We start from the raw sequence: 27,807 nt of genomic DNA, 5'->3' as shown, positions 1-27,807 counted from the left end.
TCACATAATTTCATCGTACGTAGGCTGTTATGGTTCTCAGTAGGTTGCAGTTTGAGATTTGTGCAAGTAGATGTTGCTAAATCCCTTTAAAGTGAGTAAGAACTCAATGATCTTTAAGGAGAGCCTCTTTTGTGAGAGCCTTTTGTGGACATTGTTAGGCCTATTTTAGGGGAATTGGAGCTACCCTGAAATGTCCTGAAGCCCCTTCTTAATTTTTTGTTAGATATACTGATGTCACAATTGGTTTTAATGATCATGGTGTTAGCGATCGAATGAGAAATGTTTGGCTACACAGTTACACATTGCAAGTCCTGGCAGCCAAATCAATTCTGTTCCGTAACGTTCCACCTTTCACTCCTGAGCGTGACACTGCGAGTCTGCAATTTAATTGAATTCACAAAGATTTCCACATCCAGAAGTCCACATTCCTGCTGGTAGTAGTAATTAACTCAAGCTAATTAGGCACAGTGCTTTCTATGAAAAGGGAACAAGTGTAGAAGCTATTTTCTTCACATTGTGAAGACTCTATTCCTTTTTGTTTTTACTCTTTTTGAAATGAACATTTGAGTTTGTTTTGCTTTAATAATTGAACTATTTGAGAAAGTTTCCTATTCATCTTGTCAAATTAAAAATGAACTTTCTTCAGAAATGCAACAGGCTGCATGATGGTGTAGTATTTAGTAATCTTGGCCGTTGCCTTTCTGGAAAGAGTTTACATGTTTCCGTCCTCTAGAAACAACAAAGGGGAAAAAAGGTAGCTTCCCCCACACTCCACACAGGTTTTATGTGTTTGAAAGTACATTATAGATGACAAGGGGAACATTTAGGGACTATATTCAGGGACAGCCGTCCCTGGTGAGAGCCAACTTTTCCTCCTGCCTTTGTTTCTCTTCCCTTACAGAGTTGTTCGACCACCTTGAAGCACAACGTCCCACCATAAACAGCACGGACTGAAATGTTGTTGTTCAGCAGTCCCAAATTAAAAAGGCCTGACAGCCAAATGCATCATTTCTTGCAGACTCTGCCCAGGTGGCACACATGGATGCATGACAGCAGTAAAATACTGTACATGCAGCTCGTGTGCGTTTGAATCAGCTGACGTGTCCCTCAGCCAAGTCGTGCGTCCTTGGAAAACCCCCTGCCGGCGGGTTGATTTGTATTCTTACCGTCCAGCAGACAGACAGAGAAGGGGCTGAGTGTCACGAAGCGCTCCGGTGATGAGAGGAGAGTGGAGGGACTGAATAAAGGAGAGGACCGCGAGGCGGAGGGAGGAGCCGGGCTGTCAAGGTGAACCGATAAACCTCGTTTTATCACCTCTGACGTCCAAAACACGACGCGCAGCTCCGAGCGGCGGAGCTCTCATCTCAGTGGATGCGCACTTGGACGCGGAGCAGTGACGGGAAAGCGCTTCTACCGTTTTTGGGGGATTTTTGTTGAACATTTTTTGGGCTTAAACTTGACTGCCACAAAGAGAGTTGAGTGCGTCATCTAGTCGGAGACGGCAGAGGAATTAAAGGTGAGTTTTACAACGAAAACATGATGCTCACACACCGACCTGTGGAGAGTTAATGATGTTTGGGGACGTTATCACCTTCGCGCGGACACACGTCTGAGACTCCTAACATGAATATTTGGTGTTAATGGCTCCTCTGAGAAACACACGTCTTTCTCAGCGGTGTCAGGATAACAAAGCTGAAGGAAACCTTTGAAGAAGAGATTATTGACAGCAGCAGTGAGTCTGAGCTGTGGCGTAATGTGGAAATGGATCAGTGTGTTTTGGATGACACGGACTCGATTCAAAACACTGAAGCTGACCACGGATCCCTGCAAAAATCAACAACAACACACACACAAACACACAAGGCTCCCGAACAAGTTCATCTACAAAACGTACAACTGTATTTATGAAGAGATGGATGAGATTTATTTTATTTTTTTTAAAGGTAAGACTAAAAGTTCTCAACACGTTCGCATCAGGTCTGGAGTTTTTTGAAAATGGGAAAGTTGATAAGTGACATTTAGAGGCTTTTCGAGCCAATTAAAACAGAGAGGAGAACACCAAGATCATGAATAATCATATTAACACAATAACACTTCAGTAATTGATGGAGTAACATGGTTTTGAGGGTGGGAACGACAGCTAGTTGTATTTTTCTTCTTTCTTGCTGTGCAAAGAACCAGATAAAATCATATTTGGTTCATTTCTGGGTGAAGACTTTCTGCATGTGGAGTGGAAGCCAAATTTGTGTAGTCTCCACGGGGCGCAGATCTCTGTGCATCTGCATCCTTTCACTTTGTGTTGGTAACATACGCCGATCAGCTACAACATTAAAACCACTGACCGGAGGATCATCTTGATCCAGTGCAACGTTCTGCTGGGAAAACTTGCTTCCTGGGACTCACATGGATTTCGCTTTGGCACCTACCTAAACATTTCTGCAGACCAATCGTCCCCCCACAGCCATACAGTGTGGCAACACCACTCCCCTAACGAGCACAGAGGGACAGCATTGAGCCTTGCAAAAACATCTTAGGATTGGTTAAAAAGCATGTCAAAGAGCCTGAGCGTCTAAAATCTCCAGATACCAATCTGATGCAATCTGATAGCATCCGTTGGAAGCAAGCCCAGTACACGAAGACCATCTCAACAACCCACAGGGCCTAAAGAATGTTTTGCAAAGGTCCTGGTATAAGACACTCCAGGACACTCTCAGATGTTCTTTTACCACGCCTTGACTGGTCAGAGCTCTTTTTGTCTCGATGATGAGCTGAGCACACCTAATATTAGGCAGGTGGTCATGTTTTTTTTTTCACATTGATGTTATGTGACTAGATAGTTAGTCACAGTTTTTTTTAACTGCATTTAGACAATGTTAAAAAAAGGTGAATGAAAACAGTAAAAATCTTGAAAAGCCTCCCACTAATGCTAAAGAAGAAATATACAGGAATATATATATAGATATGTACCTACACACACACACATTTGCTTAAGTTGGTTTTTGGTCTGTTTTGAAGAAGACTTGATGCACAATTCTAATCTGACCTGCAAAATGTAAAATTCTGTGCTCACCAGCTGTTACTGGTCTGAGCTGACAAATAATAAACTGTAACCCATAACCCAGATATTCTCAGAGATTAAAATAATACCTGAAGAAGAGCTCTCTCAATTATCCCCTTTTGGTTGTCCACCACATTTTTTTTTCCTCTTTAAGGTTTGTTTCCTCTTAGGACAACTACTTCTTGTATTGAATTACAACCACTAGCAACGTAGCTTATACCGCCACCCTCTGGTGACACCACAGCCTTGTTGTTTCACTTCATACCAGCCAATAGAAGCGATTCTGATTCACAGTTCTTTGTCTAATAGAAACTCAGCCTCTGTAAGGCAGTTTGTTAAACAAGGATCACCACAAAGTTGTGTCATACAGTTCAGGGAATTAAGACGTCCTCTATGCTCCATGAACCACACTATGCACTCTTAATTTGCTTTGTTTGTGCAACAAGTCCAAGTGAAAAGTTTCAGAGCACAACCATGGCATCAATGTGTGTTGTTTGAAAAGGCCATTAAAGTCCATATGAAAATAAATTAGCGTCTCCCTTTACCATCCAACCTACAGGAAAAGCCTGCGGGTCAGTTAGTCTTTGGCCAGGGATATATTTGCTTTTAATTACGGATTCACATGTTTATGAGGGCTGGGTTGTGTCTGTGTGTGGTTGGAGCATCGATTGCGCATGTCTTCAGAAATGATTGCTATGTGTTAGCAAGTTGTAATATGTAGCTGACAACTAGGGAATTTTGGAAACATTTCAGTTCTGAGAGAAAAGTGGGAGAAACATAGTGTGAACACTGCTGATGACAGGCTTTTTTGCCCGCCCTGGCTCATGTTGGGTGCCCCCTGGTGGAATCCTGCAGCACCAGGAATAGTACACAGGCAATTATGTGAACAATTATGCCCATGACAGATTAAGTTGCTTACTCTAATGTGTGATTTAAAAGCAAGTTATCCCTGTGCCTTTACAGCACTAGGTGGCGCATTAGCCGCACCAAAAGTAAACGCAGATAGGGAGACGTTAGTTTACAGTGATAACTTATAAGAGGTATGACAGATCACATAAGGAGGATGGGGGATAGAAAGGGGGATAGATACCAAACTCCCAAACATTGGACTCATGTTTGAGACCAGCCTTATCATTGCTGTTTTTCACTTACTTCTTTAAATTTTTTCCTTATTTGAACTTGCTTAACCTTACTTTTACATTACTGTTTTGTCCGGGCTTAAAAGTACTTGGTTATGGTTAAGTATTAAAAGTACTGAGTTTAGGAAAACATAATGGTTAGGCCTTGAAGTGCATTTCATTGTGGAAAGTTTTGTTTAAATTCTTCATGTTGCACAGCAGCATGTCCCGCGACTTTTATGTTATGAGCAAGGAAGTCCCTGCAAGATAAAAATGATGCTTTAGGAGTATCACTAGTCTGGAGGGAGATGGAGCTTTTTTTATTTTGGGTCCATTAAACACTGTTGAAGGCTGCACAGTGGTGTGGTGGTTAGCACCGTCGCCTCACAGCAAGAGGGTTCCAGGTTTGATGTCCAGCTGGGGCCTTTCTGTGTGGAGTTTGCATTTTCTCACTGTGTATGCGTGGGTTCTCCCCGGGTATTCTGGTTTCCTCCCACTGTCTGAAAAAATGCGTGCTAGGTTAATTGGTGACTCTAAATTGTCCCTAGGAGTGATTGTGAGCGTGCATGGTTGTGTGTCTCTGTGTGGCCCTGTGATGGACTGGCGACCTGTCGAGCGTGTGCCCCGCCTCTCGCCCAACGACAGCCGGGATAGGCTCCAGCTACCCCCGTAGCCCAGGGTTAGGTCAGGCGCGTATAGAAATTGGATGAATGGATAATCCCTGTCGAAATATTTATTCCTGAAATATTTTTTAGAAAAAACAACCTCAGCCATTAGCCTGTAGCCTGATCCTGTCTCTAAAGTTAAAGTTCAGAGTGGATTTCTTCCTTGCAGTATTTATTCACATTTTGTCTGGGGAAGGACAACAGTTCAACACAGGAATCACTATGAATTAGTTCAAAGTCTTGCTGTAAAGTCCACACGTGTTTTTTTGGATTCATGACCAAATATATTGTCACAATTCTTCCACATTTCTTATTGGACAGCACTAAAATCTTATAGTCTATATCCAGCCTTAGATGAGGCTTATGACCAACTTTAATCTGAAGTTTGATGTTAGCAAATGATCCTAAAAGTAATTTTTAAGGACTTTTAGATTGTTATTTTGACGCGAAGGTGAGCTTGTTTCTTGACAAAACTGATTTTGGATATGTTGAGGTATTGGATTTTGGGATGCACAAACATTTAAGTCAAAGCTTTTTACAGTTAAAGAAGAACTGATTCTCCATATACGCTGGATGTTTGTCATGAGGCTAATTTATGCTTTCATACTGTAGATTAGTCTGCCATCATGGAGGATTTTCCGATCCCCTAAATGCATCTTGAAGGAGAGCGGGAAAACATGGTGTATCTTTTACTGAAGTCTTATATCACGTTCCATGACATAATCCCATGCCTTCAAACGTAACTCACAGTTGAACAATCATCAAGACGGATGCTATGAAACCAAGAATTTGTATGTTGGTGGTTAGATTCAGCTCCTTCATCCTCACAGGGAGGAGCTGATGCCAGTAAGGGCAGCTAGAAGACATGTTTGCATAATGAGAAGCACCCACTGTGTCAAATAAGACAAGTAAACCTGGCTGTTTCTGAGTACACCTTAATTTCTGCTAGCAGCATTTATATAAGAGGAAACTGTAACAAGGTAGAATCAGTTTAAGCAGATTTGAGGTTTATGAAGCACAGGTGTGTAAGTTCGAAATGTGATTCTTAAAGCTACTTAAGAATTGGTTTTTTTTATGCATCTTTCACAAATGAGACACAAGCAGACCTTCAGAAGTTATCTTAAAGCTCAGCTCAGGTAGATTTTGAAGACATTTTGATAAAAAGAAACGATGAAACATTATTTCCAGGAGAAGACGGGGCTGATTTTTATGAGCACTGAACCAGTTTTGACTAAAAAAGCCACACCTGAGATAAATGACAACAAGGTTGTAGGTGACAACGAGGCTCATTTATCAATGTTTATTTTCCTTTTTCTTTAAAAAGAATGTTCTGAATGCTCATCTGGATGCCCAAATGTTTACTCATTTGTACATGTTAAAGACATAAATATGTCCTCCCAAAATGACATTATCTCTTGAGGTCTTAATAGGTTGTTGTGTCAAGCTTTGGTTGAAACATAGAAAGACAGTACAACAGCACTCTACTCAACCCTGTCTTAACAGCCCAGTTCATAGCAGCAGATTTTATGGTGTGTATTAAGCCACTCTATCCCTTTCTTCTGTGGAGTGTGTCTCTTTTGAGATTTGTCCCACAGCTTTGAACTACCATGCAAGCATGAATTTGTACACAGATTACACTAAAAAACTCTTGAAGGACGACTGAATAGCCCATAAAGGACTAAACTTTGATTTCTCTCAGTTGGCCACAGACTGCTGGTACTGAACCCATTTTTTTCAGCGCAATCTTGTCAAGAGTCATGTGTTGAACCGGCCCACATTGTTAAAGCATCTCACCACAGGTGGGAATGCTGGTGTCGGTTCTAAGATTTTAGTAGCAAACATTTAGAACTGTAGCTTATATTAGCAACGTTTTAACCGATGTTTACAAGTTTGTTTTTGGATTGTCTGTTCAAATGTTGTGCTGTTATCTGTAATTTAGAAGCAAGCAGGTTTTTCAGTCTTGAGAAGAGCACACATTGAATTTCATTTTCTTCATTTTTGTGTCAGTAAAGTACAATTTTGCTTCTTAACCTCTTCAACCCCGGTACCAGGGGTGGGAGGGGAACATCCGGTTTGAGCCGGCTCTGATAAAGTCTCACAAATGTTAGCTTTATTTTGATACCAAGTTTGTTTACACAGTGTTTATAACTGCAGAGAAATACTCAATTAATTTCCCTAGAAACACTCTTGATGCCGAACAAGTTAATCTTGAAGTAGTTCTGACATTTTCTTGGTTGAAAATCTTTGAAACTAGCGTGTCTTGGACAAACACCAAATGACAGCTTCTTATAGATTTGATAAACTGGGAGTGAGAGCTTAACTGTAAAAGAGGCACTTTTACAGACGATCTCAGAAACTTTACTTTTCTGTAACCAGAAAAAGGAACCACAATCAGAACCACTTCAACTTTTTTTTATTTAAGTATTTTTTGGGCTTTTATGCCTTTAATGGACAGGACAGTTGAAGAGAGACAGGAAACATGGAGCAGAGAGAGGGGGAATGACATGCAGCAAAGGGCCGTCCAGTGACTCAAAACTGGGGCCACCTGCAGCGAGGACTGTAACCTCTGTACATGGGGCGCCTGCACAACCCACTACGCCACCGACCACCAATACCACTTCAGCTTTAAAACTCACACAAAGATGCCGGAAGCGCCTCACCTGTTTCAGTCCAGTGCAGGTCACTCTGATTACTTGCTAACACCAGATTGAGGTCCACAAGGTGTCAACTAAACAATCTGAAATCTTTTAATGATTGGTTTTGGTACGTAAAGGATGACTGCCCCGTGTAAAGGTGTTAGGCATGTAGCACTGGAGGGGGTAATAAGCCATGCATTTCAGGGTTAATTGAATCTCGTCACAAAAGATGGAAAAAAAACCTGCTTTGGTTGGAGAGTGCACCCTTCAATGCTGTAATTCAAAAATACCTTTTTCTACAAGAGTTTTAAGTCAGGCCTTTAAGATGCAACAGATAAAAAAAAGGGGGGTGGTGTAAACAGTGTGAGTATGTGGTGTAGCTGTGTTGTTGTACACGTGGGTGCGGAGGTTACGCTCTGAATGTAGATCGCTGCACGCGTGGGGGGACAAAAGCTCTGCTCCATAGTGGCGCTGGCAGATTGAAATATCAGCGGCTGCTCGACCTCATGAAGGCACTGCTGATGAGTCAGTCCCGCTGAACAATTTTAAAATACAACACACTCTGCTGTGTGACTTCCAGAGGTGATGCAGGGGAGGAGGAAGACAGGCTCCAATCCTGCTATGAGTTTATCTATAACAAGTGTCCGGCTCAGAGAAGAAAAACACTTCAGCAAGGAAGGATATCTTTTCTCAAAATGGATGAGAGTGCCATGGTTCCAGGTAGAATAATCACAACTGTGGGGAGCCTTTCGTGGAAAGAGGGAGATAACACTTTTCATCACACCTCAGCTTGCTATAAAAGGTGGACAGCAAATCATTTTTAGATTAGTAATTAGTAAGTTTGTGAAGATATCTAAACTTTTAAAAGACGATGGATCCATTAGTGACTTGTCTTCTTTTTTTGTCATTTTTTTAAATTAAATGGAGCTGTTGTTGTGTCTCTGCTTGATGGTTTGACAATCTGCATTGGATTAAACTGATCTGAAGTGTTTTGGAGGTTCACGCAGTGCCCCGCCTGACATGATGCAGAAAAAAACCTTCTAAAAAGCTGTCTTTAGTCAGGACAACAATCTGACTTCTGTTACTCCCTCCTCTGATCTTCTGATAACACGATGAGGTATTTTCAGGCCTGCTGACCTTTTATATAATTTTTAGGGGGTGTTTCCTTTCTATTTGTGTTAAAACTGTAGCAGAGAAGTTAACAAAACTCCTTTTTATAGGGACAAAGAAGGAAAAAGGTCTTTTACAATGCAAACAGATGAACATGTCGATACTACTGTGTCTTTATGAGAGTCCAAGCGGATACAGAATGAAAGCATGCAATTTTATCACTCTCCCAGGTGTGTATAAGTCATAGAACAGGTAGTTGAACCTCATTACAAGCCTATTGGACAGCCAAAACAAGAGTAGGGCTGAGCATAATAAGTGTCCACATAACACACTTGTAGTGAAATCAAAGAGAAAGAAACTAATTCTACATGAATTACAACAATATAAAGACAAAAAATATCCAAATGTTACATTTTCAGCTGTACACTACACATTACACTGGTGGAAGGTCAACAGAATAAAAAAATCCAACATCTCTCAGATTAGCGGAACGTGGAACATCTGATATGTAAAACAAAGAAAACAAGACAAATCAAATTCTTCATACATCCCCGAGGGCTTCACTGTCTTCACAAGTTTATGTTGAGCAATGAGATGATAATGCCTTTGGTGATGTACATTATGTCCCATGTTTTGTGTACGTATTGCAGTCTTATGTTCAGACATACAAGCTTTTAAAGTTCTTTTTGTTTGTCCCACAAACCAAAAGCCAAAAGATTCAGCTGGGCAGTCGTACTCCCAGGTTTTCTGGTGTCAGGATCGGAGGTGAGGTAGGACCCAGATGCAGCTCTTTCGATTCACAAACAAGGTTTATTCCAAAATAGGGAGCAAAAGGCAAGAACAAAAAGCGCGGCCGAGCCGGATTAAAAAATGCTTAATGTTAACAAAAACCAAGGCTATGAAAGAAATAAGATAAGACTATGATTAACTATAATAACAAGACTATGAATAAACAGGACTATGACAAAACAAGACTACGGCTATGAATACTATGAGGCATGAAACCAGCCTTATCTGTGTGCAAAGCATGGAGGGATAGTGAGGATTCTGCAGTGACTGAAAGTAAACCAGGAAGCTAAATACTGTGGAGGGAGTGATCAGTGAATGAGGTGTAGCTGTGAACAATGAGACAGGTGACGTGAGTGAACTGAACGTGACAGGGGAAAAACATGACTAGAACAAAACATGATTAAACATAAACTGTGACATGACATAGACTGTGACATCTGGTTCTGTGTATTTTTGTAAAAAAAGGTGTGGAGTCACTAATCACTGCTATTGAACCAGATCTTTATCCTCTCAGAGCAAACAACAGTGCTTCACATTTAAGAATAGCTTAAATAGTTCTAGCATGATCTGTCCTGAAAGTTGCAAAGTTCCCGCCGAAAAAAGCAGGAATGAAAGAAAAGGAAATAAATATATTTATATTTTTTGGGTTCCATCCAGCATAACTTTTAGTAGGAAGCTGAGCAGGAAAGATTCAACAGCCAGAAATCAAAGAAAACTATTTTGGACAGAGACTGCAGCTGATTGCATTTAAAAGAATGTTGTATCTCATCCTGTGAAGTAAAAGCTTTCCCAACATGAGGGGAACCATCTAAGAAATAGCTGCCCTATGATTGGTTGAACATTTGTTGCTGTATAAATAAAACTGAACTGAATAGACATTATATATAGGCGCATGTTGTCTAATGATACAACGGCTTCTGTCAAATCGTGATACTTTCTCATGTAAGTTTAATACTCATCATGCATTGGTAAAAATAGCATATTCATTCATGAATAATGTTAAATCACAAATCAAAGGCTTCAAATACCCCATGTGACTGGTACTGACCAGACCTGCTCACAGCAATCGCTGGTCAGTCCCAAAAATCCTGAACGGAGCAAAGTTAAATGCAGCATAAGCTAAAATTTGTGTTTGATGCTTGTTATCAAATGTTTGCTAGCACAACTATGCTAAAGATTGTTTAAAGTTGCTTGTATTCACTCATATTAGACTGTTAGAGCCTGTTCGTGGCCTCAGCATGAATTGTGTCATGCTGCGTGATGTCAGAAATCAGAAAATACACACAGACATGAAAATAAGGAATGAAAATGGTGTGATGAGTGAGAAGAAGTGGTTATGAGAACAGTAAGAGTAAAAAATAAATAAATAAGCCAAATAGGTCAAAATATAAAAATAGATCATTAAACAAATAGATAAAACAAGAGAATAAGACTTGGTAGAACTAAGATAGGCTAAAAGAGGGTTAAGATATAGTTAATAGAAAAAGATTATATGTCACATTAAATCATTAAAAATAACTGAATGTGAGTAAAATATTGTTAACTGTATAAATGAATGAGATTCAATTAAAAGCTTTAATGAAAACATATGTTTTAAGTTTCTTTTTCAAAGTATGAACACTCTCAGCTGCCCTCAGGCTCCCAGGAAGGCTGCTCCATAGACGAGGACCATAGTAGCTAAATTATGCTTCTCTGTGTGTTTTAGTGCTGACTTCAGGAATAAATAAAAGACCAGCGTCTGAGGACCTGAGGCCTCAAGGAGGTTCATAAACCAAAGGCAAATCTGATAAATATTTTGGACTAAGACCATTGAGAGCCATAAAATCCAATAACATCAATCCAAAAAACACACAGTAAGCCAATGCAGAGATCTTAATTCTGGTGTAATATGTGCTCCGTCTTTGGTCCTCATCAGCAAACGAGCAGCTGAGTTTTGCAGGAGCTGTAATGGCTCAGTGTTCTCAATTGGCTTGCGAGAGGAACAGTCGCGACTGTTCAAGTGAAAGAACAATGTTGTTCAAGTGAAAGAACACTTACTCAGTTATATTTCTAATATGGGCTGTAATATCAAATATAACTCTGAGATTCTGACCACTGCTATCTATTTAAATCCTCAATTGTTAACCTTTGCACCACCAGTCAGACACATGCACAGTCCGCTTTAAAAATATCTGCCAGCACAAATGTTCACACAGAAGTCAGATCTGGACAGATGGACATCTGTGGTCTAATTAACTGCTGCCCGTTTGAGGTCGTTGACACGAAGCCCTGCAGGAACGTCTGTTCTGTGAATTCAATATCTGAAGGAACAATACAGCGAGTGAAAAAGCAAACATTTTACAAACTCAAGGTAAAATCTCTCAGAAATCCCACTCAGGCTAAACAAACCGAGATACAAATCCAACTGCTCTTTGAATAAAATGTGTCATTTGTTTGTTTCTGACTGCGTCAGATCAGTTCACGCTGTGTTGAAATACACACTTCTGCTCATTGGGCTGAATCTAATATACCGTTTCAGGGGGATATTATGCAAAGGTCATGTAAAAGTCTGGATTATGAAGCCTTAATTGGTTGGAAAGAGGTGAAAATCAACATTAACAGAGCATCTTCACTGATCCACTGGTGATTCACTGATGCTGTGCTTCTTAAACATAATACTTTACAGTGAGTCTAATGTTCATATTAAATTCAGACTCTTTCACACAGAGATCATTGCAGATGATCGCTAAGAAGCCCAATTAGTCTATCCACCCCTGTGTGGTTTCTTATATATGCCAGTGTTCTTAAAAGAGAAGGGCGACATGGAACATCAGTGTTTAAAATGGTGTCAAAGCCCTGCTGCTGAGATGGGAAGCTGATTGTTCCAAACTTCTCTGGTTTTGTATACTGACCCACTCATGGTTGCGATGCTGAAACTTCACGACTTCGAAGCTGAGGCAGTTGAGAACGTGTCAAAGTAGACACGGGTGGTGTTACTCATCACACTTCTGATTCTGCAACACCAGCATGACAAGAAAACACGCACCAACTTTGTCTCTGTTGGGTTAAGTATAAACAAGAAAAGGCAAACAAATGAGATGTAATAAGGCTGTCATTCTTGGCTCGTCATGTTGCAATCTCTGTGTGAAGGAGCCAAGAGTGCACTTTTTTTCTTTTCTTTTTTTGGCTGTTGGTGCAACATGAATATACATGATGGAAATTAATATATACATGTTGTGAGGCGATAATATTTGTCGCTTTCTTGAAATTTTGGCTTTTATTTCATCAGACCTGGGAAATTATTGGCTTTTATATGGAGGGTAAAAGGTTAGCGTAGAAGGATGGGTCAACAAACGCTGGATTTCACAGGTCTGAAGAAGTATTTAGAAGCTTTACTGCAGCAAAAGTAGTAAAACAACTCTTTACAAATACTAATAGTAATTATTTTACTGTTGTAATTGATGGTGGTGGAGCTCAGCGTGTCTTACTGCAACCCTTTGATTTTTGTCATTAATTCGCTAATTATTTTCCCAGTTGGTTCATGCAGAATCTCAGACGATGCTTAATTCAAACGAGGACAAAAGGACAATAATCAAGGACACAAGACTGACCAAAAATTCATTGATTCAGTGAAATAAAACCAAACATTTCAGCCCAACTTCGGTTAGAGTCAATCATTAACAAGTTGCACAATATTTCACGGCTCCGTTCATGTTGAAATCTTACTTTAAAACTCACTAAAGCTGCTGGGTACATTGAGGATGACCAAGAATACCATATTTTTCTCAAAAACAACAGTATCCATTTTATAGTATGGTGCTCTAATAATGCTTGGAAATAATTGTTCAGATTCTGTTATTACAATATTAATCTGTTTCCCCAAATTCACCATTTAAGAGCTTATTTTTGAAAATGTTACTCTTAGGAGCACAAGCTTGGCCTCGTTGATAACCAGTGTCATGACACCATTCGATTGTTAGGGTTAATTAATTCAGATGACAAGAAAACACCCTGGATCCGTTGAACCTTACTTATCTGAAAGTGTATCACCGCGACTTCAAATCAGAAGACAGTTAGTTTATTTTTCCAATCCTGCTGATTTGATGCTCAGATTAAAAAAAGCTGTTTCCCAAGTGACATTTTCTGAGGAGTCATTGATAACGATCGTAACAGAGCTTTTTATGGGTGGTTCAACGTAAAAGAAAGAGGAGTATTTTATCAACTTAAACAAAAAGGAAGAAATAATGAGGAGCGTGTCCTGCTCTTAAATGTGTTCCCAGTAAGCCCGTCTCCTTCACTGAATCATCCCTGTGAATATTTTCTCTGTAAGCTGCTCTGTGGAAGTGTGAAACTGATACTCGCCCCCCGAGGTCGGCATTGTGGTCCTGCCTGCACAGCTGAGATTCATAACCGCCTTTGCGCTGTTTTTACTTCTCACTGTGTTGAAAATGTTGTCTGAATTTGTCCTGATGAAGGTCTCGTCTGCTCCTCATGTGTCTTTGTAGAACAGCTTGAGGCCAAGGAGTCCTGTCGGGATCTGAGGGGGAGGAATTCGGCGTCCCGACAGTGTGGACGGACCCCCGACCTGTGTGTCCTGCGGCCCTGACGGGACCAGCTGTTTGACTTCACGTGGCAGAGACATCACTTCTGTAGTTTTTGGCGCTTCTGATGTCACTTGGATATCACATCAGTTCATGCATCGTGTTTTGATTCTTTTGGTTTATTTTCAATCTCTTTTCTTGAAGTTAAGATTCTGCCTAAAACAATCGTGATGATGCTGTTAGTTTACTCTGTGTCACGAATTAGGAAAACCTTTCCAGTCGCCACAGAAATCTTGTTATTGAGGAGTCTGCTGGAGCCTTTCGCTGCAGCTGGAACACTGAAGAGTGTTTAGAGTTCTCCTTTAGTCCTTTGGGATTGTTGTGTCTCTGTCACTGAGTCACTCCTGAATGACTTAAACACAGAAATAATGATAGTATTCAAGTTTCCTGATCAAATAACTGGATTATTTACCATACCAAGAGTTGATACATATTTAACTTAAATGTTTGAGTATAGTGGATTTTTAAAAAAAACATTGAGATTTCGACTTTTTTTAAACAGAATTTGGTAATGCACCAGCTGTGAAGTGAATCAGAATGCTGCTGTTTAAAAGACTGGCAGACCCTGAATGAACACAACCCAGTCTCTGACAGCATCAAGTCTAATGTTCAGACATGTGACTGCTTCTGGATTTCTTTTTTCCACTTACAGTCCACGAAAGTGGAGAAAAACTGTAAAGGCAATATTTTACATCTCAATTTTTGCAAAAGAAAATCACCTGAATCCTACACGGTTTGACCAACAGAAGTCAACCCAATATTGAAGTCACGTTGCTGACGTTGACACCCGGCCTGGATTACAGCTCCCTCATCAGTATTAACTGACAGTATTTTCAGTCACCAAATACAAAACTGTGCCGCAGTTTGTAAGAAGAATAACTAACCATCCAGAAGACAATTCCTCCCCTCCTGGCCATCTGAAGGGGCCTTTTCCTGCCTCAGGAGAGAACTCACCACCTCTGTCATCGCCATGGTGATGTCACAGGGCACCTATACCTTCCTGGCCTGTTTTGCCGGCTTCTGGTTGGTGTGGGCCGTCATCGTCATGCTCTGCTGTTTCTGCAGCTTCCTGCAGCGCAGGCTGAAGCATCGCCGTGAGGAGCGGCTCAGAGAGCAGTGTCTGCGGACCGTGGAGATGGAGCCGCTTAGCTGCCACCCCGGCAGATACCCACCTGCACCTCCACCACCGCCTCCACAGCTGCCAAGGGAGCCGCCACAGTTCTGCCCTCCTCAGACTCTGTCACCGCCTGTTCCTCTACCGGTTCCTCACCCCATGCCACAAGCAACCTGGATCAGCATGCCAGGTAATGTGATTTTGATACTTCTTCTTCTTCTTCTTCCATCAGAGGTTACAACAAGATCAGGTGAGAACACACAGATCGGCTAAAACATGTTTTTCAATGTCATTTGGGTTAGGAGCGCTCTAACTTTCTACCTGCTCTCCATCTTGTCTTTCCTGTAATCCCCGTTAATGTCAATAGTGTTGATTTTCTTTCTTTATTTGTGATGGGCTACATGATGTGCATTGATTGCACTCTTAGTAAATCTACATGCAACCAGTTTCTGCTGCTCATAGCCTGTAAAACAGGCTTATAAAGGTTTATAAACTGCATTAGTGGTGCCATTTTGACTTGTCTCTCTGAGTGTCAGTTTAGCATAAAAAGGAAAGAGAGAGACAGAGGAGACAAACTATGTAAGATGGGCAAAATGCTAATGTGGAACAAGCCTAAAGAAGTACGTACACTTAGGCAACAAGTCTGCTACATGCCCTGCAACGACTAACTGCCTTTTTGCTCATACTAACCAGACCTGGTAACTCTGCTCTGTTCCGAAACAACTACGGTAAGCCAAGAGGGAAAAACAGCCAGTCACCACCTGCTCTGACTGACGCTGAACTTTGTCACCCAGAACTCTGTTTAAGGCTATATAACTGCTGCATTTGAATCACTCACACCCTGATAACAGCAAGAATCACTCTAAGAGGCTGTGGCTCTTTCCTTGTATAATTACGTTTCTTACGAGATTTTCTGGTCGTTTTAGAGATTTGGCACACCTCACCCATCAAAAGCAATCAAACATGAGTGACAAAAAAAAAAAATTAAAAAAATTAAATATCCTAGACCTGCTTACCAGCACATATCCAGCTTCAGCTGTGCCCAAAACAATCAGTTTCCTCTCTGTGGTTTTATTTAACACACGGTTTCCACCACTACATCCATTAGTCTGACCTGCAAACTCAGGACAGGTGATGATTTCCATATTGATGAGCCACGTTTCATTCCTGGAACTCAGCTAATTAACTCAGTGATCTTTAACTTGGCTCCTTTAGCTCAAAAGATAATAAAGTCTATATACGATTGAGCAGTTTGAATGCAGACAGAGAAGCAGAGGAGGAGGATTGCATTATGCACTGTCAGATTTTTTAGTTTTTAGCCACGGCTCCCAGCTTCCACCCCCTGCCTGCCGGGCAGCGCACCCCCGCGGGCGTCACACTGACAGCTGCCGCTGAGGCGTGGGTGACGGCTGTGGAGGCCGAGCATGACGGAATGAACGACAACGCGGCCAGTCTACGACAAAAAATAAATAGAAAGAAAAGGAGAAAGAGACAATCGGAGGCAGAAAGTAGAGTCAGCGTTCAGCTTTACACATCTTTCCCTCACTGGAGCAGTTTCTCATCACTATGCTTTTTTCCTCCTGCTTCTTCGTGAAGCATTCCCCTCAAGGAAAATATCTTGTTGTTGGGTCCCAAAAGTTTTACTGTTTTCTCGATAAATGACGACAACAAAACAGCCAGTCCTCCAAACTGCATCCCGAACAAGGTTTTCTTTCTTGTCAGGGTTCTGATTGCACAGCATTTGTGTTTGTGTACCCAAATAAAATGTTTTGGGATAGAGAGAGCAATTTATCTACAGAGGAAAATAATATCCAGACTGTTAAAGAAAGTAAATGGAGGAGCAAAACAAAGATATGCAAAAGACAGACAGTAAAGGCTAAAACAAAAGGTTGCTGGAGTCTTGTTCAGAAAGGAGACTGATGAAGAGGTTTAGTAACCAGGCAGCAGCAGAGCTAAAAGGGAAGCAGGTACTAAACAGCTGAGAACAGTTCAGTTGTGTGTGAGCCTGGAAACAAGGACATAGGGACACTGAAACCTTTGAGATGTGGATGTTTTAGAATGAGGTAGAAATCTACAGCTTCTAATTTAATTGAATAATATCTTTATTAATTCCCAAAGGGAAATGCTATTGTCGCAGAGTAAAACTGAGGGAAAATAAATGGGAAATAAACAACAAACTGCTGGAAAGGTTGGAATTCTAGCAGAAGGCAAAGCATGGTTGTTCTGCCCTCACTGATCAAGTTGAGCGCAGCGAAGCAGACAGCATAAAGTCCTTCACAAGTGATACGCGTGTTGCCTTTGTTGAGACGTAGCCGTCACACGCAGTAAAACTGCAAGAAAATGATAAAACACGTTGTCTCAACACTTACATGACAGACATAGCATAAAACAAATAATGCATTAAGAAAAAGAAGAAAGAAATGCTCACAGGCAGCGCTGTAACATCTGTTTCCGTTAGCCATTACTTCACATGCAATTCCTGTTTCTTCACTTTAGCCTGCAGTTGCATGTTCCTATGCCAGTGTCTCAGTGAAACACATAATTCTGCATTCTCGATGTTCCCACTGTTGATGCTCCAAGACTGTCCATTTGATTTGGCAGTGATTTTGCATTTTTTGTGATGATTGGGAGAAGTTCTGATGTGATCTGTTGGTTGATTAGATTGGATGGTTGTTTGTCTCTTTTGGTCTCTAAATAGCCCTGTGATGGCGACCCATCCAGGATGTACCCTGCCATTCGTCCAATGGCAGCTGGGATAGGCTCCAGCCTTCCCCCAGCTTCAGCTGTACTAAGTCTTTAAACTGCCTTGAGATTACATTGGTTGTCACTTGGCTACTTTTAAACATCACTCAATTGAAATCTAATAACATTCTCATAGTTTCTGTCCATCTTCCTCATGACTACATTCTCAGCATCTCTTCTTTAACTTGGAATCTTATTCTGGGCATTATTTAAGGTTTGGAAAGCTCAGTCAGCTGCTTCCACGTGTGAACCACCTTTCTGGTGGCATGGTTACTCATAACCAATACATAAAACTGCCAGATGTAAGTCCTTTAGCAGCAGAGCATCCAAACTATGTTTCAAAAATCAGTTTTCACAGACAAAGCTCAGTGGAAAATCTCTCATGAGTTACTGCTACAGCCCGCCACTAGGGCCATTCGGGAATGATCTTATTTTATTTGAATCGTTTTTTTAAACTTTTTTTTTCAGGAAAGCTGCAACAGATGATGATTTACAGAATCTGTTTGGTGAAGCAAATGCATCATATTACATAAAGTCACACATGTTGTCCTCATAGAGGTTATGCTAGAGCCTCAATCTAACCCTTCCTTTTCCGCGTGGAAACATCAGTTCCATTTGTTTCCTCTGTCGATGTCTCCGTGCGGTTGATGTTTATTTAAAGCCATCCTGGCAGCTGCTAGTATTGTTTACAGCAAAGAGATTTACAGGAGAGCGAGTGCAGAGCGGAGAAACAATGAGAGTCAGATCTTGTAGGTATTCGTCAAGCATGATGGGGGAGTGATGGATTGTGGCCAGGTACACATGCACACAAAGACGTTTGCATCCATAAATACATCGAGCTCCATGGCAACAGTTCAGCAAACAGCTGCTAGTTTCCAACACTGATGTCTGTTATTGTGACTGTACACGAGTTCTGTGAGAAATGATGCATGTGGCTTGATGTTGTTGCAATAAATCCTCAAATACATGGATCGTTTTTCAAATATACCTCAGGTTGACACAGGTATTTGTCATTCATTAAGGGTGCCAATGCAAAAGCATGTGTGCACTTACTACTATTCAACAAAAAATTGTTTGGACTTAAGTATCCTACAGCTTAGAGAGCACAAATACAGAAAATTATATAAAAAATGCGTCTCAATCAGTAATAGTAAGCTATGACTTTCACTTTTACGTTTTATTTATAAAGCGCCAAATCACAAGAAATGTCATCTCAAGGCACTTCAAAGATACAGTACATTTCAAGCCAATTTTAATCCCATTCTAATTCAATCATAATCCAATCCAATCCTATTCATACAAAGCCAATAAAAAAGGTTGCCCAGTGAAGGAAACCAACAGATTGCCATATGATGTCCACGATAGTTGTAAATAACTTCCAAACTATAAAATTGCTCATAGAGAACTACTAGATTTTACCTTGAAATGAAAAGCCAGCCTTCTTTACAGCCCTATCCAGCTGCGACCCAGTAATGCATTTTTGTCAGCTTTATTTAAAAAACTAAAGATTTTGTGTGAGATATTTAGAAGGAACATCCTACTGTCTGACTGCTGATATGATCTACGTCTACTGCCTGACCAATAGGAATGTTGCATGTAGCAAAATGCAACTCAAACTCTTTTTGGCAAAATTGGCATCCCAATTTGGTCTCTTTTCTCAAACAATGACCAGGATTTTTACCCGAGGAGGTCATTCTTCTTATTATTATTCTTTCATCATTGGACAGCACAGGTGAATGCAGACTGCTAAAGTTCAGCAGGTTACCTCAGAATATATCAAACATGACATAGACAAATTCCTTAAATGCCCGTCCCACAGCTTGGAAGTGAAAATGTCCAACCTTACAACAGAAATGAACAAGTTTACAGCCTGACACAAAGAAACGCACAGTTTTGGTATGCATCAATACTTCATTCCCTGATAGAAACCGTGTATATTCTACTTATTTGAATTAAATTCAGCACATATTTGTGTCAGGAAATGTCTGTGGGGTGGCTACAGAACAGTGATGGTTTACTTTATGAAACTTCGGTTGCAAAATGTTTTTAGTTTTCAGGTTGAGGAAATATAACCCTACTGAGAAACTACTGACCACCTCTACTGCTCAAAAAAGAAACTGAAGTGCAGCACAGTCAGTCGATTTAACAGTACAACCGTATTGGCTTTTTGCTTGGAAAATCTTTTCTAAACAAAGATGAGTTACTGTAAGTCTTTGGAAGCAGGGAGCAGAAGAGCTTCTGCAGCATGTCGAGAGATATCGATCAGAATCTGTGCGGATTCATAGGCCTGGAACTGGCTTCAGTTGTTCAAAAAGTTGCTGTAAGACAGTTACTTGCAGTCCAGAGGGGTTTAAAAAGCCTTTATGCCCAGAAAACACTGAAATAGAGACCAGTCTTAAATTATGCCCACAGGCTTTCTGTCAGGTCAGAGTGTTCTGCAGGATAGATGCTTTTCACAAACCTTGTTTTGTTCTTTGCTTCTCTGCAGCACAAATAGCAAACTCAGCTGCTTCTTGCTTTAATAACTTCAAGAAGAAAATGTCAAACTAATTTGTGTTAGCTGACTCACATGCTGCTAAAATACCTCAAGAGATTAGCACTTTGTTTTCACAACGGTGACAGGAAGCTGCATCTGCTACATCTGCTTCACTTAACTCATGCTTTAGCACCTGTAGCACATGAATTCCCCCCCAACTTAAAGTCCGCTGACTGTAGTTCATGACTCTTACGTCCAAGTTTGAGGATCACTCTGAACTTTTGACTGCCGTGTGTTATAACCGCTGGTAAACAGAGACGCAGGAGCCCCTCGGAGAGCTGAAGCTCTCCAGTTTAATTGGCAGCAGATATGAATGAGCCACTGAGCAGAGAACAGGTGAGGAGCAGAAAGTACCTCTCTATGCATTGTAATTCAGCAAAAATGTTGTTAGTAGACAAAAAGACATTTTGTTTCATGATGTCTTTACAGCTTTGTTCATAGCAGCTGGTTTTTGGAGGTGCAGAGAGCCACAGACTCCACTCCACCCCTCTGATCTGCTGAGTTTACCTTATTTAATATCATAAATCTGGACACAAATTACACTCAGTAACCATCAAAACATGGTGAAATGTGAAAGAAAATGTAGTAAATACCCTGAGAGCTCACACAGCAAACTGAAAAACACTTTATTTCCCTCGTCTGGAACCGATTGTTTTTTAGGCACTTTTTTGATGCATGTCATGTGTTGAACTCGTCCAGGTTTGTTGAAACACAGCACTGTAGTTAAGGACACTGAAGTAAAATAACAGCCATCCAGCGGTTAACAGATCAGTCAAAAAATGCATATGAGCTTCAGCGTTGGTCCATCTTTGTGTTTTAAGTTTTTAGATACTAATGTTAGGAGCTGTCGCTTAAGTGGAGAAGCGCTTCACGAAGGTTTCCAAGTTTTTTTGTAACGAAGTGTTGGGCTGTTGCTGCATTCAGCCATAATTGCTAACTCGGAATTTCCAGCTGGGAAGAAAATCAAAGAAAATGTCAGCAAAAAGCTGGATTTCCTGTTCAGGTTATACAACATCTGACAAAGCAGAGCACTATTAGCTGTTTTCTAACAGTACACATTTTACTGTTAGTTGGAAACCTTACAATACTTTTATTATGTTTCATAGAGGAATCTTGAAATATGATTTCAGTGACCTCTGAATAGAACCGTGTCATTTCTTGGAGAAAAATGAATCCTTATTCGAATGGATCCCTCTAAGACACGTATGTTTAGCATTTTTAAATAAATTCAGAAGAATCCCCCCAATCGAGTCATAACTGATTTATTCAATTAATTTAGCATTTAGCATTCCTTCAGTACACACAGAGATTTTCAAACTTATTTTAACACTCCGGGGATCCTGGGACCCAATGGGGTCCTTTTAGCCACTCTTTAATTTTTAATAGTCAGTACTTCTGCTTGTGTTACTGCCAATGGAAGGAGATTTTCTAAAAGTTAATGGTTTGAATCAAGGTTAAAAACTAAAACCTCACTTCTCAGCACACCTTCACAGTTTAAAAGTTACACACACAGCATGTTGTACAAGAACAAACAAAAAACACTTGAATCATACAGTATGTTCCCATTATTCGGATCTAACAGCAAATGGAAAAGGTGATAATCAAAATCGCAGCATTCGGCTGATCTGAATGGTTTTAGTGCCCTGGTTTAGTGGCACACATCTAAAGATCTAAGGATCTAAAGTCTGTCCGTGACAGTGAATTAGACTCGATTCATCACATCCACACACGATGAGCAAGATACTGTAAGGATTCTTGACCATATACCTTCTAGATTAAAATCTAATAGCAGATCAAAGTAAAAACAGTTTGCTGCTTAAAAATACAGTTTTCCTGATAATGTCAAGCCTCAGCCAACCAGCATCTGAAATCACAGCCTCTGTCACTCAGTCACTACAGCCTGCCGTACATAATAGAAATTTAGTATTACTCAGTCGGGAGCAGAGAATAGAGATCTCAGAAACTCATGATTCATCATTAGTTTGCGTCGTCGCTGACACATCCAGTGTTTTGTAACTTATTCTCACGTCTATAACATGTATTTGATTATCGGTTTGTTGGCATTTTATCACATTGTGGGAATATTTGAATGCACTGCAAAGCAAATTGGGAGTAACTTTAGACTTAAATAACACAGTGTGCCACTAAACCAGAGCGCTAACACCATTCAGATCAGCTGAAGGCTGCGATTTTAATTTACTTATCACCTTTTCCATAATGGGAGTATACTGTATGATTGTTTGTTCTCGTACAACATGCTGCGGAAAACGTCTTCAGAGAGAGGCAGAACGAGCCTGAAAACAGAGTGAATGATATAAGAGAGCAGATGTTTTCTGATGGTTCTTGTTCCTGCAGCAAAGCACCGTGTCACATGTAACCCAGCAGGCAGGTGATAATTACAGTTTTTTGGGTTATGACCTGAAAACTAAGTGTGTGCTCACAGCCACACAGTTTTTTTAAGGCTGTGTTCATTGTATAATGTTGATGATAGGCACCAAACCCCAGCTTGTCATCAGCTTTCTCTCCTAACGTGTTGTATTTAAGGGTATGAACAAACAACCTGTGTGGCTGTTCTGATTAGAGGATTTTTTTCTTTGATTTACTCTCTGATTTCTGTTCCCAGTTGGTATTTTGTGTTAGCATGTAGCATGGATCTGTGTTTAGATCCTGTCATTACTCCGAGATGTCCAAGCCTTTTCTGCTGTTTGGTCATCAGCTCCACTTTCACACCTATCTCCACTCAGTCAGTCACAACTTCTCTCATCAATCCCTGTATGCAAGCCCTTAGGTTTTGTTCACTCTTTGTCAGATCCTTGTCAGATCAATCTCTTGTTTTTCACATCCACGTTGCTCCTTTTGTTTTTGGTTCATGGCTTTCTGGCTCAGCCGTGATTTTGGTTGGCTTTGTAAGAAATATTTTAGTTATCAGCCGTTGCCTCTGGACTGCGTTGGTAGGTTGGCAGGTTGGTAAGGGCTTAAAGTTGAAAGACTGCTAGTTAAGTTTGGACTATTAAAAATAGTAGTAGTAACCTTAAGCTGCTACTCATGAACAAAATCCTGAGATACTTAAACTCCTCCTCTTGAGGCAAAGATCCACCCCCCACCCTGCCAACTTGGAGGGACTATTTGACACCAGGTTAAATGGGTGGAGAGGTTTGAGTAACTCCATGATACTGAGAGCTGTGTGGTCAGAGGCATTAGCACCTGGTAGTGTGTCCCAAGAGTCTCAGGGAAGGGGTTAGGCTAAACGTGATTCAAGGACCTCTATGTTGTGATGAGAGACGGGGGATGACACCTCACTTACTAAAGGGAAACCAGGTTTACCAGAAGCTCGTCAATGAGCGCCAGGCTAGACTGAAATCAGCTGAAGGAAGCCACCAGACACCACATCGACACAGGCTGTCCGACTGCAGGGATAGAAATCAAGGTCGGGTGCAGTATGAACCGAGTGACTGGCAAAAACAGAAGCCTGGGCGTGACCATTCCCCATCTTCAGAAACTGACAGACTGCCTCTCTCAGACGTGTCCTCACTGCTGAATTGGCTGTGGTTGACTTGTTGAATTCTGAAGACATTTCAAACCTTAGTATTGTCCCATTTAGTGTCTCTCAGAAGGTGGGATGTTGAAACTTAAAATCACCCTAGGAGTTTAAATAAGAGCAACTTAACTTCTGCTTGGTTCTTGAAGATGTTTCACCTCTCACCCAAAAGGTTTCTTCAGCTCTAGTTGAACCTGAACCTGAACCTGAACACAAACTGCCAGGTGGATCCACAAGAGGGGGTCCTGATAACTGAAGGCTCTGCCTCCCATTCTTCTTTTAGAAACTCTGGGAACCACAAGTTTAAACATCTTCAAGAATCAAGACGAAGAAGTCAAGTTGCCTTTAATCAAACTCTTATCATAACTTGGATGACTCGCATTTATATATTTATTTATTAAACACCCTTTTTTTTTCTTCCAGTACTATCTCACTTTGGGGGAAACTGTTCACTAATTACTGACCAAGAAATCCAACTTATTTGGATAAGTGGTTGATAATTAAAAACTCTTAAGTAGCCAGTTGTCATCAAATGTAGCTCTGAAACCAAACGTTATGTCGACATATGAGGCAACATAGTGTGTCTTAGTGAGTTAATGTTCTGAAACATAATTAGCTGGTCTTTGCATATCCTCTGTGAGCTTTTCCACTTTGTTTGTCTTTAACTTCTATTCTTCTTTTTACTTTCAGACACAGACGTATTCGGGAAGCCGCCTTGTTATGAGGATGCAGTCCTGATGGAGGATCCTCCTCCCCCCTACAGCGAGGTCTTGGCCGACTCACGAGGAGCAACCTACCTGAAGCCCGCCCCGCTCCAAAATGCCGCCCGGCAGCCTTTGAGGGAAAGTCGTGATCCGGCTCCGGTGTTCACATCAGAGACGAGCAAGCCTCCCACGGCGACTGTGTTCCCTGATCGGGGTTACTCCTCCCTGATTCGCCTGCCTTCGTCTCAGCGTTGGGACTCTTTGGGTCATCTTCTATCTAACATGGATCTGAACCATAATAACCTCACCCCACCAGTGGCCCGCTCGCTTCAGGCTGCTGCCGCCATGGCGACCATGCCCCGCAGAGAAACCAGGACTCATCATGATGGACTTGGGCTGCGAGGTGGAATACAAGGGCTTCAAGGGGGGCTACAGGGGTTTCAGGGAGGGTTGCAAGGACTTCAGGGGGTCCACAGACTAAGAGGTTTGGAGCCTGGCTGCGGCATGCCAACAGCCTTCCCTCTGCTGGGTCGGAGCACTGCTGTTTAGGTGTGGATGCTAATGGGAGAACTGGAAAATTGGACAGTTAAAGAACTTGAAGATCTCCAATGAGTCTTTTTTTTTTAAAGTGACCTCATGTATTGCTCAGTGTTTGCCACATAAATGCTGCTAGAAGTAGAGATTTTATTCCCCAGAATGCCAAAGGAGGATTAAAGTGTTGCAAAAGCTTCAGGAGGTCAATTCTCCCTGCAGCTCTGTGGGCCTGAGCCGCGTCTTACTCTGCCAGGATTAAGTAAAGGAGGCTATCCCACTCTGTTTCAAACTGGTGCGGTTGAGTCACAAAGATACTCTGTCATGATGTTGAAGCTAATTGAGTCAAAGACCTTTTAAAGAGCATAGGAGGAGAGAGAAGAAGCGGTAACGAGGTGAGGAGCGCAACAAACAGCACAACTGAGTCTCCTCTTACATCCAGACTCCCTTCATCTTTGTTTCCATCTCCACCTCCCCTCTCATTCATCCCTCATCTCGTCTCCTCTCTCTGCGCCTGAGCAACCTATTGTACCAGCCTGGCGTTGCCATGGCTCCGGGGAGCTATCTGTTGCCTACGACGACCTCTCCTTCTTTATCTGCTCTGATTTTTTTTTTAAAGACGTTGCTCACCGCTTGTGTCCTCTCAAGGACTGTGAGCATTAACGCTTATAAAAGAGCACACGGTGACACTCGCTGGGACACGACCATCTTGTTTGTGACACTGAGCTGAAGGCCAATTAGGACCAGAACTGTTCTGAAAGCTGGGGTACAACACAATGACCACAAAACCAAGTGAACATGAAGTTTGTAATTTTCAGTGTCATCTCTATGGTTGATAGGAACCCTTTCTGTGGTCACAGGATGACGTCAGCTGGTTCTCTTTTTGGAAAAAGACATTTTTCATGTACAAATGTATTCTTTCAATCTTTATGAAAAAATGTTTTTTCTCTTATATATTCATCTACAAGGCCTCTTCCTGTGATTTATAGAGTTAAAAAAAGAGGCAAAACTGGGAAAATAAAACTAATCTTTGCTATTATTTCTGCTTTCTTGTTGTGTTTGAGATTATTTTTGTAATGGGGAGCTGAGGAGATCGCCTGTAGTGTTAAAACCATCACATGGGAGGAGTAAGAATTTAGTATCTCCACCAGTGGGTTCACACTGTTTTGATTAACAGGGGTTGGTTGAGATGTGCCAACAAACTCCAGTAGAGATCAACAAGGCTGTCCTGGTTTAAAATTCCTGTTTTTCGGTTTTCTCAGAAAACACCACATTTTGAATTTTGAGTCTACAGCAGCAGAGAGGATGTGTTTGCGTTTTGTCCGAGAGAAAAAAAAAAGCTAATTTTTTTGGACCTTTGTCAGGGAGGACTGGATGTCTTTACACTGTGATGAGTCGTGCATGTTAACACAATTTTCAGTTTTCACACAATCATTTGAACAAAAAGTACGTTCTTTCAATTCTCAGGACACAATAAACAAGAATGAAAATCTTTTGCTCCTCATCAGTTGTTAAAATTTCAGTAAAAACAACCTGAGATGAATAACGACACATGACATATCACACTGTCATTATTTATTGAACAAAAACTGAGACAAAACACAGAAGCAGTGTGTAAAAAACTTAGTGAACCCCATGATCCAACAGTTTGAAGAACCCCCTTTAGCAGCAATAAGTTGAAGTTATGGTTTTCTGTTTGACGTTATCAGTCTCTCACATGGTTGTGGAGGAATTTTGGCCCATTCTTCTTTCCAACGTTGCTTCAGCTCATTGATGTTTACAGCACTGGTTTATGCACAGCTCTCTTAAGGTCACACCACAGCATTTCAAACAAGTTGAAGTCTGGACTTTGCGACGTGTTGCAGCCATCCAATTCAAGTTGAGCTAATCATTTTCATGATTTAGTAAATTGTCTTACTCTCAACCTTTGATCACTATGTTGTTGTTTTTCTTACACAGCATCCCAACTTTATTGGAATCGGGGTTGTACATTTGTTTTATAGACAGCTGGTAAGATCAAAAACCTGGAAAAACAAAGAACCACAGGCAATCATTATACAAATATTTAGGGAGACATTTTTAATGAGGTCTGCATTTTCATCTTTTCATTTCCATGCCAAGAGAGACCCTTAGCCTTTATTTTATTTGACCTTAATTTCTTCCATTTGTACAAACGAACATCCTATAAAGACAGTCTGTTTGGATTTTGGAGGCATCTTCATCTGAACTGTCTTTGCTTTGGACTTCAACATTAACCTGTGATCTAACTGTGATCCTTTTACAATCAGTGTGATACAGCACTGCTGCTTTTATCTCTGATCAAACAAGAGAGATTTTCCTGTGAAAACACTTTGGCTTATGTGTTAACCTGTAACATTTGAGGATAAATTATTCATTACATTATCTTTGTATATTTGTTTTTTTTTATCTCTCAGCTACAAATTGATTCTCCTCCTTGTTTTTTAAATTTTTTTTTACCTCCTGTCTTCCTTTCTTAATCATGTGGTTCTGTTGTGACCTTTTCTCCTCCTGACATGACATCCAGTACCAAGAAAAAGCTCTTAACAATGTTGTCAGACACAAAACTGAGTAAAACCATTATCACTGACATGTATCAAAGTCGTTTATCTGACTTACTCTGATCTCTTAATGAGTCACTTGTTTCAAGGATTTCAATAAAACATTT

General features: G+C 40.9%; 1 protein-coding gene across 1 annotated transcript; it reads left to right on the top strand.

Moving 5' to 3' along the window:
- The first annotated feature begins 1,229 nt into the window (after window positions 1-1,229).
- Window positions 1,230-27,807, top strand: prr7 (proline rich 7 (synaptic)). Its single transcript, XM_072375652.1, has 3 exons — window positions 1,230-1,516; window positions 13,861-15,260; window positions 24,577-27,807. The coding sequence occupies exons 2-3, from the start codon at window positions 14,927-14,929 to the stop codon at window positions 25,137-25,139; spliced, it is 897 nt and encodes a 298-aa protein (XP_072231753.1). The 5' UTR covers window positions 1,230-1,516; window positions 13,861-14,926; the 3' UTR covers window positions 25,140-27,807.

Source organism: Leuresthes tenuis, unplaced genomic scaffold (genome assembly GCF_036924035.1).
Source record: "Leuresthes tenuis unplaced genomic scaffold, fLeuTen1.0.hap1 SCAF_21, whole genome shotgun sequence".
Taxonomy (NCBI): domain Eukaryota; kingdom Metazoa; phylum Chordata; class Actinopteri; order Atheriniformes; family Atherinopsidae; genus Leuresthes; species Leuresthes tenuis.
Note: the sequence above shows the minus strand (reverse complement) of the source record. Positions and strands in the feature narration are given on the sequence as shown.